This window comes from Prorops nasuta, unplaced genomic scaffold, assembly GCF_024137725.1.
Source record: "Prorops nasuta isolate Cenicafe-Biocafe unplaced genomic scaffold, Cenicafe_Pnas_1.2 PNAS00003, whole genome shotgun sequence".
NCBI lineage: Eukaryota > Metazoa > Arthropoda > Insecta > Hymenoptera > Bethylidae > Prorops > Prorops nasuta.
The window spans coordinates 6539683-6554545 of record NW_027116800.1 but is presented as its reverse complement, the minus strand read 5'-3'; the positions used below and the strand labels follow the sequence as shown (position 1 = coordinate 6554545).

At 41.0% G+C, this 14863-nt stretch overlaps 1 protein-coding gene across 2 annotated transcripts; it reads left to right on the top strand.

The window, feature by feature from the left end:
- Positions 1–92: 92 nt before the first annotated feature.
- Positions 93–14693, top strand: LOC136785805 (zinc finger E-box-binding homeobox protein zag-1-like). Of its 2 annotated transcripts, XR_010824709.1 has the most exons (9): positions 93–2600; positions 5877–6304; positions 6778–6918; positions 7012–7366; positions 7441–7808; positions 7908–8288; positions 8367–8937; positions 9028–9458; positions 9632–14693. XR_010824709.1 is itself a non-coding variant. In XM_066747086.1 (8 exons), exons 1-8 carry the CDS (start codon positions 2567–2569, stop codon positions 9219–9221), a joined length of 2472 nt encoding a protein of 823 aa, XP_066603183.1. In that variant the 5' UTR covers positions 93–2566; the 3' UTR covers positions 9222–14693. The 2 variants fall into 2 exon arrangements, 1 of the variants encoding a protein (XP_066603183.1); XM_066747086.1 differs by having other exon boundaries at positions 9028–14693.
- Positions 14694–14863: the final 170 nt, after the last annotated feature.

Here is a 14863-nt window from a genome sequence, read left to right as displayed (position 1 = left end):
AATGAGAGGTGTAGATAGGTAGGCAGGCAGGGAGTAGGCGAGAGGAGGTCGTTCTGTACGCGTAAGTAGGGGTAAAGGTAGGATAGCGGCAGAGCAGCAGCAACGTAGAAAAGCGTAGCATAGCGTAGCATAGCATAACTAGCAGAGCAAAGTTTCAACGTGGTGGGGAGCTGAGAATGAAGCTAAAACGGGGATAGGGCAGGTGGCGTGCGCGGGTGACGTGGTTCTGGAACAAGAGACATGGGGGCGGTGGCTGTGGCTGCTTTCCTACGGCCGCCATCACCATCCGTCCTCTCCTGTGCTTCAATACTCTACCTACTCTCTATATCTCCTTCACCGCACCAGTTCTCAATCTATCTCCATGTGTGTTAGTTAGACCGTCTTACCGGTGCCAGCAGCATCCACATTTTTCTCTGTCCGTCTCTCTTTTTCTCTTTCTCTCTCTCTCTCTCTCTCTCTCTCTCTCCTTTTCTCTCCTTCTTTCTGTCTTTCTTGCTCTGTCTTTACTTAACCTCCCTTCCACCTACTCCCTTCCTCTAGCCATTTATATCCGTCCGTACCGTCCATTGGTCGATTTGTTCGATGTTTATTCATCTCTCATCGACGACTGATCTGGACGGGCACAGATCTACAACGACAGCAGTTATCGTCTCGGCATGCTGTAGTTAACCGTTTACCAGACTTTTCACCTCTTTCTTCCTTCTCGCTCCTCTCCGCTTTATCTCACGTTGTCAGTTCCTTCCCACCCCTCTATCCTCCTTCCTCTTTCTCCTCCTACGAACAAGAACGAGAGAAGACTACGCGCGGCAGACCGAACTTAAATTTCGTTGCGAGTGCATCCTCCTTCTATGTGTGCGGTACATACACGCGTGGGACAAACGTGCCTGTCGAGAGCGGACGGGAACCACGAATTTCTAAGAAGAAACCAACGCGGGAAACAAAACAAAGAGGGGAGGAAGAAAAAGGAATAGTCCCGGTACGCGGAAATTATACAGAAAAATCGACTGTACGACGAGTGCAATGTTTGTTTATTAATTTAGTGCAATTGGAATCAGTTTTACTTTCGCTTCGAGTGTAACTTCTACCGAGAGTGGCAGAAGAAAGCTAAGAAGAAATAAAAAATAACATGGAGTTTGAATGCTGGAAAGAGAAAAAATAGTATAGTCCCACCCATCGTAGACACTTATCTCGTTGTTCCGTTTCTCTCTCTCTCTCTTTCGCTATCTCTCCCCCTCCTCCCTCTCATCTTGAAGCTGACCAGACCAGAGAGGAGGAGGCGAGACGTGACGTGACGAGAAGAGGGAACGAAGGAATTGAACCAGCCGATGGACCACGGTGCGTCGTGTAGCCAGCCATTTATGATGCTTCATTTTGTTTCGTAACCAAAGAAACCTGATTAATTCCTAAATATCAATTCTCGCTTCTCAACGCGAGATTTCTTTGTCTTTTCCCCTCCCTTTTTTGGCCTTTTTCTTTTGTCTCTCGCTTCACCCTCATTCCTCGATCTCCATCAATTCTCCATCTGTATTTGTGCTGTTTCGCCTCTCGATGACAACGAGAGGTTCGTAAGAGAAGAGGAAAACAAGGCGGAGGCGCTACTGACACGGCACACACGCTTTCAAATCTTTGCGTAGTTCTTTCAAGTTAATTCGCCAGAGTAGTTGCCGTCGGAGGAGAAGTCAGAGCGAGGCTGAGAGTGACTGGGAAACAGAAGGCAGGATAAAGAGACTAAGCAAAAGAGATGAAAATCTTGGTAAATAAGAGATCGAGCTGCACCGTAGCTGTTTTCATCTTGCCCATTGTTCCCTCGAAACTAGAATGGTTTCCCGATTGTTTATAGCAGCGACTTGCTAACACGGGACGAGACGGATCGAGCCATGTAGCTTGAGGTGATTGCGGCATTAACGAAGAAGGAAAAAACGGGGAATTATTGTGGTGCAGTCAGAAAGCGAAGAAAGGAAAGTATAGAAAAAGAGAGGTAGAGAGAAAGAAGAGGTGAAGGAGGAGGAGAAGGAGAAGAAACGCTATAAGAAGAACAGCTTGCTCGAGTGGGAGAATAGTGACTTAAGGAGAGGAGGTACATTTTGATGGAAAACGGTGTGGAATTTGTGGAAGGTAGAAGAGTACGACACATACGCCAGGGCTCTAACGATATACGAGAAGAGGAGGAGACACGTGAACAACGAAAGTCAGGCAAGATTTGACGATTACGATAAAGAGGAGACATCTATGAGTTTTAGCGAAGAGGAGGAAGAAGAAGACGAAGGAGAAGGAATGAACAAATCGGGCAGTCGTGAATATACGCATTAATCGACTAGAAAAGTTTGGGAGGAGAAGGGACGCGAAGAATGGAACATGAGTGGCTGTGCCTTAAAATTGGATTGGATATAAAAAAGTGTTGATCTTAATTGGTTTGTTAGTGAAAGAGAGAGAAAGAGAGAGAGAGATAAATAGAGCTGTGTGCCAGGTGATTAGACCAGTAGCGTCGGGTGTGAGAGAAGCCTCTGGCGTGTGTACGTCGCTGGTAGACGTAACATTTTCCTAAAACGCTCGGTTCCTTCGCGAAATGAGCATGACTCTCGTCAGAAATACTCATAAAGGTAGGTATAATATTGATCTGTTCTCTCTTTACTCGAGTTTTTCAACCTTAAAGATGAAAGAGAGAGAGAGAGAGAGAGAAAATGTTTGTACAGGCGCACTGTAATCAAGCCTAAATTTCTATCTAGTTTGACCTGACTTTGACGTCAATTACTTTCTCCCCTCCATAAAGTGGAATGCACGTTACACATCAGGGAATTGTCGTTTTTCTCTCTGGCATTAAAAACTAATGTATAAAGAGAGGTTCATTTTTGTGCTTGCCGGCCGGTAAGCACATCTGGATACATTTTACACATCCGTTCCACGAATGTAGCACGTGGCAGCTTTAAAAAATTTTGCTTGGCACGATAAATTCCCAAAGGATCCTATCTCGCTGTAAGAGAAGTGCTCTACTAGTCATAAATTATGTCCAGGATTTCGCACACTTGCGTGCGTGTGGCACTAAGAGAGCAGTAGTCGCTATTTATTTCGTTTGTTAATTAATCGACTGCTGTAGTCACCTATATATTTATTTAGGATTGGGTCAGTCGGCGATTTTGTAGCTCGAGCATAAAGCGCAGGTAAACGAGCTGGGCTCTCCATAGCACGACTGCCACTACTTGCCTTGTAATGTGAAACTAACGAGAAATGGGCTTTGGGTATTGTGTTACCCGCGATTACATTTGATACAATGTATACAGTCCTTGCGGGGGTGTTTATCGGAGTCAGGTTAAAACCGAAACGTGCCACGTTCCAAAATACAGGTCGATTTCAGATGGTAAAAAGGAAGAGAATGTATATGTGTGTATGTGTGGAAACGCGCGAGAAAGATAGGGGGAAGAGGAGGGGGGGGGGGGGGAGAAAGCGGTGTTGTGCACTAGATTAGCAAAAGAGATTTGCGCATGAGCAAAACTGTAGCTGTTTGAAGCCTCTTGAAGATGCTAGTGCCGCGCCCTGTCAGGCTCAATGACCTCAGCCAGAAATCGTTTGCTTCTAGAGCGATATGCTTTACGATATTCTATGCATATATGTTTATTTACAATTACTCCCATCAAGTTTCTTTCTTACCTTCCTACAAAATTATTTCAGCTGGAAAGCGTCTCTGTCTATATAGTTCCAATTAAAATCGCATCCAGCAAAGGGACACGAGCTTTGTGACGTGTGACCGGCGCCATTTTCCTTTCTCCCCCATCTCTCTCTCTCTCTTTCGAGTCCCGTCGGTTTGTTCTCTTTCGCTCCTACAATCTTTTATCGCAATTTGACAATGTACGCGATACTTCAATAATCGGGAAAGCTTTTGCTTGCGGGTAGATTAGTAAACAAAGAAAGAGAGAAAGAGGGAGAGAAACAGTGTGTAGTAGAATCAACATGGCGTGATAATTATTTTCATCGTTTCACGCGTATGGAGGATAACAAGGTATACGTGCACTTAGTATACAGACGTAAGAAAGAGAGAGTGGCTCCTTAAACGCGTGGTATGCTGGTCGTCGACGTAAAGTCACGTGACCCGACGGGAGCGAGGCGTCAGGGGCAGGAAGCTCTCCGCTCTCCTCTGTGGCACTCCGCGACGCTCTTCTTCTCAACGTCGCGTCGCTCCAGCCAGTGAGCTAACCAACCAGCTAGCCAGCCAAGCAGCCATCAACCAACCAGCCAGCCAGCCAGCTAGCAAACCCTATATTCATTGTTTGAGATAATGCCGTTTCTCGGAATTGCTCGCTCGATGGCAACCTACTGATTGCGAGTGTCGTGTGTTCCCTTGTAGCCAAGCATCATAACATTTACTCTATTACGCTTTATGCGTGTGTTTGTATAGTATATATACTTATTTCTGTAGAAAACCAATCGTTACGGAGAAATCGTCTGCTTGGCTGGGCTGCGAGTAAAATAACGATTTCTTCGGGCACTAAGACGCGTTAGTCGTAAAGTTTACAAATGGGAAGGAATCGAAAGGTCACGGCTCTGACCCATTTTGCCACTGTTTTATCTTACTCCATAGCGAACAAAGTTCATCTATCTATCTCTTCTCAAAAGAATCCAATCACTGGCAGCCCCTAAGATTAGGTCACTTGGTCTTTTTCCTAATAAGCTTATCTTACACCGAGGCGCTAGATATTTGCGTGCTTTGGAAAATAAGACTGATCTCTCTCTCTCTCCCTCTCTCGCTCGCTCATTCACTTTTTTCACCTTAAGTTAAAAGATTAAAGTTAATGTAAGATTAATTTGATATACGGGCGATGAGGGAATTGTGAGAAAATCTTCAATTGGACAATTGCCCGCATAAGGGTGGTGGGAATGAAATTCCTTCGTTGAATTTGATGCCCTTTGCGATGATGTTGGTTAACTAAATATATATATATATATATGGAACTGATCGAGGCTTATGGTAACCGTACGCAGTTTTGCATGTGGTGCTCTTAAATAGGAACGCGTGACGAGCAGAGATAACGAGTAGCGTTGCGAGTACTGTAACGATTAACCTCTGCTATTTGCTGGATATTTGTTTCTCTCTTACAAGGATGGACTTTACGAGATATACTACCGCACTCTACGAAAGATTCTGACTGGCTTTAACAGTTAGAGAGAGAGCGAGAGAGACTGTAGCTACAGGGCAATTGATGCCATTAAGGCATCATGCGAATTGGTTCCAGGCATAATAATCAGTGGTGAGATCGAGCGCGGCGGTTAAATCCCGCGAACAACAATAGGCGGCCCCAAAAGTTATTTAGGCTCCAACGAGTCTGCCGCCATGTGCCACTTTTTCCTATCCCTCCTGCCTGCATGGCACACGCTCCCGTCGCTCCACGCTTACCCATGTGTTCTCTCTATCCGTCTATCCAGATCCATACGGGAGAGAACAATGATGTCGTTGTATACGTGTGTGTATGTGCAGGCGCGCGCGCGCGCTTTGCTCCTTTCCCCAACCAGCTTCCCTTTTCTCTCTTTCCCCAACAGAGCCCCCTGCTCTGTCCACCCTGTCCACTATCCCCTATAGCTCCCCCGGCTCCCGCAATCCTCATGCCAAGCGCCACGTGTTTGACACATGCGACGCACTACTACAATGCTCTTTGACTCTCCCCCTTTCCCTCCCGCCCGCCTCCTCTTCTGCCTCCTACTTCTCCTCCCACCTAGCGGCCGTCAACGAAATCACCACGCTCCCGCTTATTGTCAACGACGCGCATATGCTGTTTCCTAAACTTCTTTCACCTTGTAGCCTTAGGGTGTTTGCAATGTAGCTATATAGTGTACTCATATGCATGTGTCCAGTATATAGAAGGATTGACCGAATTTAATATTTGCAGGGTGTAGCGGGGACAGCAGTAATTTGGAGGCAGGTGCGACAGCAAAGGTAGAAGCTAACGCGTCGCGAACCGTGGGAGGTGGAGCAGGTAGAAGAAAACGAAGAAGAAGCGCAAACGCGGAGGCAGCGAGGGTTGAGGCGGAAGCAGAGGAGACTAAGGAGGTCGAGGTGGGCGGAGGTTGCGCGGCTGGGGCAGCAAAGGTAGTACGTGGAAGTGGAGGTGGGGGCGGTGGCAGCAGCATCGCTGGGGCTAAAGTAGGGGTCGAGGGCGGATCGGCCAAGCAGCAAACCGACCAAAGCTGTAGTTGTCCTCAGTGTGGCTTTCTCTGTCGAGATGTGCATGTCCTCCAGCTTCACCTCGAGGACTCGCACAAGACTTCTTCCTTTCACATCAATAAACACGACCTGAACGCTCAATTCTCCCAAGTGGTGAGTATACACCTTCTGACGTCATTGTTCTATCCATCCTTTTGGATATGTACTAATCTTTTCACCTCCCTTATCCCCTCTCCCCACCTCCTTCTCTATCTCTCGCGCACCATCCCTCCCTTGGTGCTTCAACTCCCTCTATCAATCCCTCGCCTTACCTTAACTTCACCTCTCATGCCCCCACTATTTACACGCCTTTTTCCCCTATTCCGCCTTCAACTTGATGACATTTTTGAAAAAAATAAATAAAAAATTAAAGAAATAAATAATAAACAAATACATCGATAACTCGGTCAATTGGAATCAATGGATATAAATCGCCATGCGGGTTAGCTCGACGATCGTCATACCTATACAGAGATAAATTTTCTAGTATTGCCCGCATGAGTGGACACTCGAAAAAAAACTCTCGTCAATGAGTTGACTCGTCTCTCGGACAAATCTAGTTTCTCTCATTTCTCTTTTCTTTGCAGTCTTGTACGGTCTGCAGTAAAAGTTTCGCCAACGTCTACCGGTTGCAGAGGCACATGATCAGCCACGATGAAAGTGCGGTGCTGCGAAAATTCAAGTGTCCCCACTGTGCAAAGGCATTCAAGTTTAAGCATCATCTTAAGGTACGAATCGCTGCATTTTTTCTTATCTTTCTTGTTTCAACGAGCTCTCACACGTTCCCCAACTACAATTTTCATTTTTCTCTTGACGACCAGGAACATCTTCGGATTCACAGTGGGGAAAAACCGTTCCATTGCGACAACTGTGGCAAACGCTTTTCCCACTCGGGGTCCTTCTCCAGCCACATGACATCAAAGAAATGTCTGATCGTCAACTTGAAAAAATCCAGGCAGAGCAGTGTCAATAATGTCGTGAAAACTGCGAAAAAGTCTCAGCAGCAACAACAGCAGCAGCAACAGCAGCAGCAGCAACAGCAGCAGCAGCAACAACAAAGTTTGCACAACCGACGAGATGTCGATTTGCTTACCGTCGCCAATAATAATACTTTTCTACCAATCTTGCCAAAACTTTCGCCCTCCGATTATCAAGATATACAACGAGATTCCACCGGTATGACTTTGGATCTTCGACCTTTACTCACTTATACCCTAATATCATAATAATGCTTATCGTCATCACCACAGGAATTTACGACGTGCCAACATTGCTACCTCAAATCATGGGCTTTGGACAATACTTCTTGCAATCGTCACTGGGCAAGATACTCAATCAGCTGCATTCCAATCGGTTGGACGAGGTGGCCGAGCATTTCGAATCTCACCGAGACGTTGCGAGCCCTTCAACTGCAGACTCCGAGGGCACCACAGAGGGAACGGAGGGTAAGGATTCACCGTTGAGGAACAATGATCCTCCACCAACTGGTTTAGACGCTGTTCGAAGAATCCTGGAAACCGTCAATACATCCGTCACTAAACAGTTGCTCGAAGCTAACGTTAGAAAGCTTTCTACGTCGCCTGCCACCACGAAAAAAGATCTCGAGGAAGATTTTCATGTTAGTCGTCCATAGTAACTTTATTATTTACTGTTTATCTTTGTTCTTTATTTTACCAAGCTCTTTCGTAATCACAATTTTCTTTGGAACAATAATTAGGATCAGGATAGCGAAATGTCCATGGAGACAGCACAGTGCGCTGAATGGACGGGAACGGAACCAATGGACTATCAGAATGACGGAGTGTATCGACTAGACGACCACTGGGGACTCAATGTTAAGCGGGAAGCCCTCTCGAAAGCGGGGAGCAAGACAAGGGTCGAAGCATTGGCTGAATACATCTCGGAGCCCGAGATAGACCTCGATGATGAAAACAGCCAAACTCACAATGAAAATGGCAGGAGGGTTCGTGCTCGATCCTTGATAGACGATGAACAGTTGGCCGTGCTAAAAGGCTATTATGCGATCAATCCAAGACCTAAGAAAGAAGAAATCGTTATGATCGCTAATTACATTAATTTCCCAACGCGAGTCGTGCAGGTATGACAATACGTTTTTTCTCTTCAACTTTGCACAATTGTGTCATAAATCCATGGCTGATTCTTTATATATTTTTAGGTTTGGTTTCAAAATTCTCGAGCGAGAGATCGCAGAGAGTGTCGGATGCCAGGTCTTTTGCCACTTTCTAATCTCAGTGTACAACAGCAACAATTAACCAGTGGAGTCGACCAACCGTTAGACTTGTCAAAAAAAGAAGTCTTAAGGATACACGAGGTGAGGGAAAGCGATGCATCCAGCAGGAATACTCTGTCACCCTGCGAGGCTCACGAGGATAACAAGCAGCATCTTTGTGGGAATTTCCATCAATCGTCGCAAGCATGCTCGCGAACAACGTCCAATCCTCCTGATCCCGACGACCTTGAAGACTCGCCATTGGTCATAGATGAGGAAACCTCCGATTACTCCCAATCCCGACAGACAGTCCCTAGCAACGACCCCACCACGAAAGTGCAAGTGGCACCGGTGCAAAATCATCGAACCACCGTGAAGAATGAGAGCGATAGCAGCTCCGTGCAAGCGGAAGTGGCCACCACGGCGGAAACAGAGCAGGGCATGTATTTCTGCGACGAATGCGATAAGACGTTCTCCAAGCACAGTTCACTCGCGCGACACAAATACGAACATTCCGGTAAGTGTTCTAATAACCGTTATCCTCCTTTTATCTCCTTTCTTTCTCATTAAGAAGAATCGTGAATTTTATCTTAAAAAATGATTGCAGGGCAAAGGCCGTATAAATGCGACGACTGCATAAAGGCGTTCAAGCACAAGCATCACCTGACCGAGCACAAACGACTGCACAGTGGCGAAAAGCCTTTCCAATGTGCCAAGTGCCTCAAGCGCTTCTCTCATTCTGGCTCCTATAGCCAACACATGAATCATAGATCTTCCTTCTGCAAACCCTACAGAGAATAGTGAAGTAAACTTGATTTACTTCAATCTTTCCCAAAACTTACCAAAACTTATCTTATTACGATTAGTGTTAAGAGTAACGATCTTTTCGCACTCGTTAAAATTTAAAAAGCATTTAAGCTCAAAGATCGCCAATTCAACGAGACGAAAAAGTTCCGCGCGGAAGAAGAGACGGCTGGGGTAGTCGAAATTTGGAGTTAACGGTTCGACGGTGGTACGCACCGAGCAAATAAGTAAATTGTAAGTGAATACACGCGTATAAATAATGTAACGTAATGATTACATGTATTCACACACTAGAGCTACTCCATTCGAACTATCTTTCAAAGTAGAATAGTCCACAACCCATACAGTAGAATTGGTTAAAAGTAATTTTATATAGACATCTTTCAGTAATCCAATTGACTTTTTAGATGACTGAAAGATGACTTTTAAGTCACTTGATGCTGTACGGGAGTGGACAGACAGGTGAGATTGCTCTCGAGTGAAAAGGCAGCGCAAGCCTAATAATGAATAAGCTGTGTGCGGCGAAGTTTATTCAAGCAAACCAAATCTCGTAACGGTACCAAAAATGCATAATGCAATAATCTATTATATTATAGATTTAGATTATAAAGGTAAAATACGCATACTCACATGCTACACTTACACACACTTACACTTACACGAATACGCATGCCCAAAAATACGTTACTATATATACACATAATATTTTAGTATTTTTATTAAGAAAATATTCTATATATATATACCATGACAATAATAAGAAAACTAATTAATGTACAAATTTGTTAGCAACGTCCGAAAGAGAAATGTGACATTCTTTTGCGGTAAGGAAGCTATAATATGTGTTAAATTTGATGGCCTGTGTTTTATCGTAGAACAATAATTGCATCATGGAATTAACGAGCTTAGAAAACGCGAATATTTAGCTCGAGGCATGTCCGAGATTTCTTTTAAAACGATTTTATTTTTATAGAACATTCAAGTCGCGATCCAACGAATATACAATGAGTTCTTGGTACATTGCCGTTCGTCAAGAAACTTGCCAACGTGTAATACCATCCAAATTTGGTCTTAACATTTCCAAAATCGCAACTTGACTATTACTATACATGCAATATAGTAGAAATAGTCCATAAACATTAGCCAATGGTAAATTTAAAAAAAAAGACTTAAATCAACCTATACCAGTGTATTACCTTTGATTGATTACTTATAAAGATATTGAGTGAACAAAACCAGAAAATAAAGCGAAGAGAGGGGGAGCGTAGGTATCAATTTGGCCAGAATTTTACTGCTACCAGAGCTTACGAATTTCCTACTATAATGTATGTGTGTGTAAATATTATATATATTAGAAAGAGTGCATTATGCGGCTAGGGTAAGAGGAAGGAAGAGAGTGAGTGTGCGCATGTGTGTGTGTGTGTGTGAAAGAGAGAGAAATAGAGAGAAAGTTTCAGGGCCTACGAATTCGGTGAGCGATGCCATGCAAGATATAAATTGTTTATTGATAAAAAAAAGTACTTATGGACTTAAAGGTAAATAAGAAATTCCCTTGTACCATTACGCATTATGTTAAATAATGATAGTACATTCCGCTCGATTGCGAATAATCTTGACTCGAGTCTTAAACTCGAGAAATAATGAAACAGCGGGAAGAAAGGTTCATCGTCATTTTCATCTTTTGTTTAAGTAGTATATGTCATTGTAAACAAAGGGGATCTTGCAGGTGTCTTATCGTCGACGCTAAGGTGCCAAAAACCTAAAGATTTAAGTATGATATTAAAGGCTTCCAATACTATATATATATATACAATATACATATATAAATATATATATACAAGAATATAATTATTATGACGTTTATATGATTTTATTTGTTCAGACGCGTAGATAAGACGTGCATTAATAATTATACATATATTATATATACGTTCCGCAGATGATAATACTCGAAAATGTATTTTATAAGAATTTATGCGTCTCTTGATTTACACGTACGACAAGTGATATTGTTATTGATAAGAGGATGCTATGTGCAAGAGAGCAAAGGAACAATGATACAAAAAGAAAAAAAGAGAGAAGAAGGAGAACAGAGTCCTTCTTCGATCCAAGATCGATCGAACATTTTAAACGTGCGTTTGTACTTCCTCGTGTGTGTGGAAGCTCCGGTTATCCGCGACAGGCATCGGGTCAAATAAACAGTACGAAATATATTGCAGATATAATGCTTATAATACTCATTTATTATAGTGTTAACGATTAAGAAATATATTTTTATATAATTATAATGTAATATTATATACAATACGATAGTACTGAATGATTGAGCAGGCTGCTTTGCCCGCTATCTCAATCCTCATCCATATGTTGCTATGCTATATTAACGTATCTCACGACCATTTCGACAAAACTCTCTTGATTTTCAATACAGCCCTCTCAGCATCTTCGTTCAATTTGCCTAAACATTCGAAACCATTGATTTCCTCTTTCTTCTACGAATCTCTCTATCGATAAACTTGAAGAAACACGTCCAACCAAATAGCTTATATATATATATATATATATATATATATATATATTACTAATCTCTTATCAAGTTTATTCTTACTTCGGTGTTCTAGGATTTCTTACCAAAAGCGCTAAACAGTTAAACGCTATGTGTACCCTCCTATTTTTGAAGCGACGATAAATATGCCTGTACGCGTATATATCTGGAATCTGATTTTCCTCTTAGCATTTTGACACTTGCAGAAAATGCTCAATCCATATATTGAAGAAAAAAGGAAAAGGGAAGAGAAAATGTGAAAAGAAAAATATAGAACGTGGTAAGAAACGCGCATTGTTGATGTACTATACCAAAAAAGAGATAGTTGAACTGAAAGCTTTTCGTAAAATTTATGATGTAACACAGGAGAAATGACGAAGAAAGCACTGGGATGGGATGAGAAAATGAGAAAAGGGGAATAATTGTAGTAAACTGTTACAATTGTTACTGCAACGATATATTAAGCACCGTACGATGCCTTCCGTGAACGACCGAGCTTGCCTAGTTGCCAACATGACGATAATAATTATGATAATAACATTGATGATAATAATTAGATTAACTCTATCTAATGTAAATTCTGGTGAAAGTTATGTTACTCCTGCATACATTAATAATTCCGGAAAGATAAAGTCGTGTGGAATTCGTACAAGTTTTTCAATGTGTATGGCAAAGAAAGAACTTTGTAGGAAATAAAGAGGAGGAACTTAAAAAAAAATTTAATGGAGTAATAATATTGTCGCGACCAATTGTCTCCTTCCTTGTGAAAACCACAAAGGGAAAAGTGAAAAGGAAAAAAGAAATACGGATTTTCTTAGTTCACCTATATATGTATATATAAATATAAAGGCTATAGTTAGAGATTATATTGAAATGCAGCAATTAATTGTACTTGCTACCATTACAAAACCTATTAGATTTAATAATATACTATATACATATAGATGCAATATGTATAATGGAAAGTAGATATGTAATAGAATTTTTATAAACGTTGTACAAGATTATTACCCTTCTTCGAGACTTTATTCTTAATTAAAGATAAATTATACGGAGTAACTATAACTTTCAGAATTATACTATGCAGTAGTACAGAAGGCTATACCATTGGACTCTTCGACACATAATTCGATAAGCTAGATAAATAAATGATATAAGTATAAATGAATATACATTATATTAAATTACACATGCATGCAAATACACACGCACACGCACACACGCACACACACACAAAGTTTGTCGCTGACAATAATGTATCTTTCTATTAGAGCCAAGCTAGCTAAACTACTACAGCATATTATAGTATATATATATATATATATATATATACATACATACATATATATATATATATATATATTATTTCGTAGAAATCTAAGGTGATAAATTTACTAAATTGGTATATTATAAATATATATTTCTATTATAAGCTACTTTATTAAGTAATAATATTGTAATGTTGAATTATACAGTAATGGGCAGTAATTGAGTAATTAACGATATAGGAGAAATACTGAATGTAGCCTTGCAGTGTGGTCCGAGATTTCGTAAAACGGAGATATTTTTCATTGAAAATGATTATTAAATATTTTCAAATGTCTAACTTTCTTATGAAAAATACCAAAAAAATCATGATTAAGGTGGCGACGAAAATAAAGCGCTCACGTTACAATTTATTATAGCTGATTTCTTATGCATTTTATTATTACTATAATTATGTCCTCCTAAGAATCAATAATTTTCATACATTATCTTTGCGAGATTAAGAAAGTACTCGGGAAAGATTTGCAGCGAATGCAATATATAATAATATAACTTGTAAATATACATCTTTATTAATTATCGTTAATTCTGATTGAAATGAAACACGGAATCGATACTGCTACATTCCATTTTCATTCTAGTATTGTATATGATAGCGATAAGTTGATCGTATTTTTTATCTTTTAGTTCAAATGTATGAAAACTGGCCTATAAAACTTTAACAAAGACTGAGTTTAGACGAGTACTTTCTTCATTTTTTCAAAAGGATAATCGAAAAAGATAAAGGAATTTACGAAAAGGGTTAAATGGTATTTAAAATGAGTTTTATAGATTAACACTGAATAGCCCGCACTAATAGGCTTGTCGTTATTACGCATGACACCAAAAATCGAACATTTTTTCATTCGACTCTCAGAGTCGAGCAGTCTATTGCAAGAAAGCCAAATTGCGATTAAAAGGAAATAAGATAATGTTTAGTGACAAAGTTCCATCCATAACGTGTAATGAAATATTATACAGCTAGGCCGACTTTTCCGCCAGTTGGTGCCTTCTTTCTGCAGGGAGAGAGTTAGCGAACAAGAGGGAAGCGAGCAATAGCGCAGGCGTGTGTATGTATTCTGTGCTTGTTGAACGTTTGTGTATGTATGTAAGAGAAAGAGAAGGAGAAGGAGAGAGAGAGAGAGAGGGAGAGGGAGGGGGAGAGGATGGGCTACATGCCACACGTGCATGTACATATGAGGGTAAGAATATAAAGTGAAGAGAAAGAGAGGGAGAGACTGTGTGTGTAAGCGTGTGTATGTATTAGAACAAGGGAGAGGAGTGGAGAGAGGAGAAAATAAAGAAAGAGAAAGAGAAAGAGAGAGAGAGATGGCCACGATAAGTTGAAGAAAAAAGAAAGAGAACGATCTAATCCTAATGAATATAATTGATGTAATAATTAAATTTTCATTTGAATTGCGCTTATACAAAAAATAACATTGCAATTCTCGTATGATTTCACCCAGCACTTGCGCAACGTTACAAAGAAAGACATATTTTTGTCATTGCATTAAGAAAAGGATATATTGTATAAAGTGACAAGTCCTCCCTAAATTTAGGAGGAAAAATTGGTAATCTTAGCTGTTAACATGTCCAATGTTAATAAATGAATGCATAAAAGACAAATGTGTAGTTTCTATAATTTTTTTATCCGTTATTACCTGTTTCTACTACTATAACATGTCAAGGATCTTTCAAATAGTTTATTGCTACTTTATTTTTAGTAATGGAAGATAGTTTTTAGTAAAATTCGCGCGCGCGATTCTCAGAAAACTTCATTCTGGATCGT

Excerpts from the sequence above, each read along its gene's own strand:
- LOC136785805 (XM_066747086.1), top strand. The coding sequence starts at position 2,567 with ATGAGCATGACTCTCGTCAGAAATACTCATAAAG. Across the intron at positions 6,919-7,011 it reads AGTTTAAGCATCATCTTAAG|GAACATCTTCGGATTCACAG; the intron begins GTACGAATCGCT and ends CTTGACGACCAG. Across the intron at positions 7,367-7,440 it reads TATACAACGAGATTCCACCG|GAATTTACGACGTGCCAACA; the intron begins GTATGACTTTGG and ends TCATCACCACAG.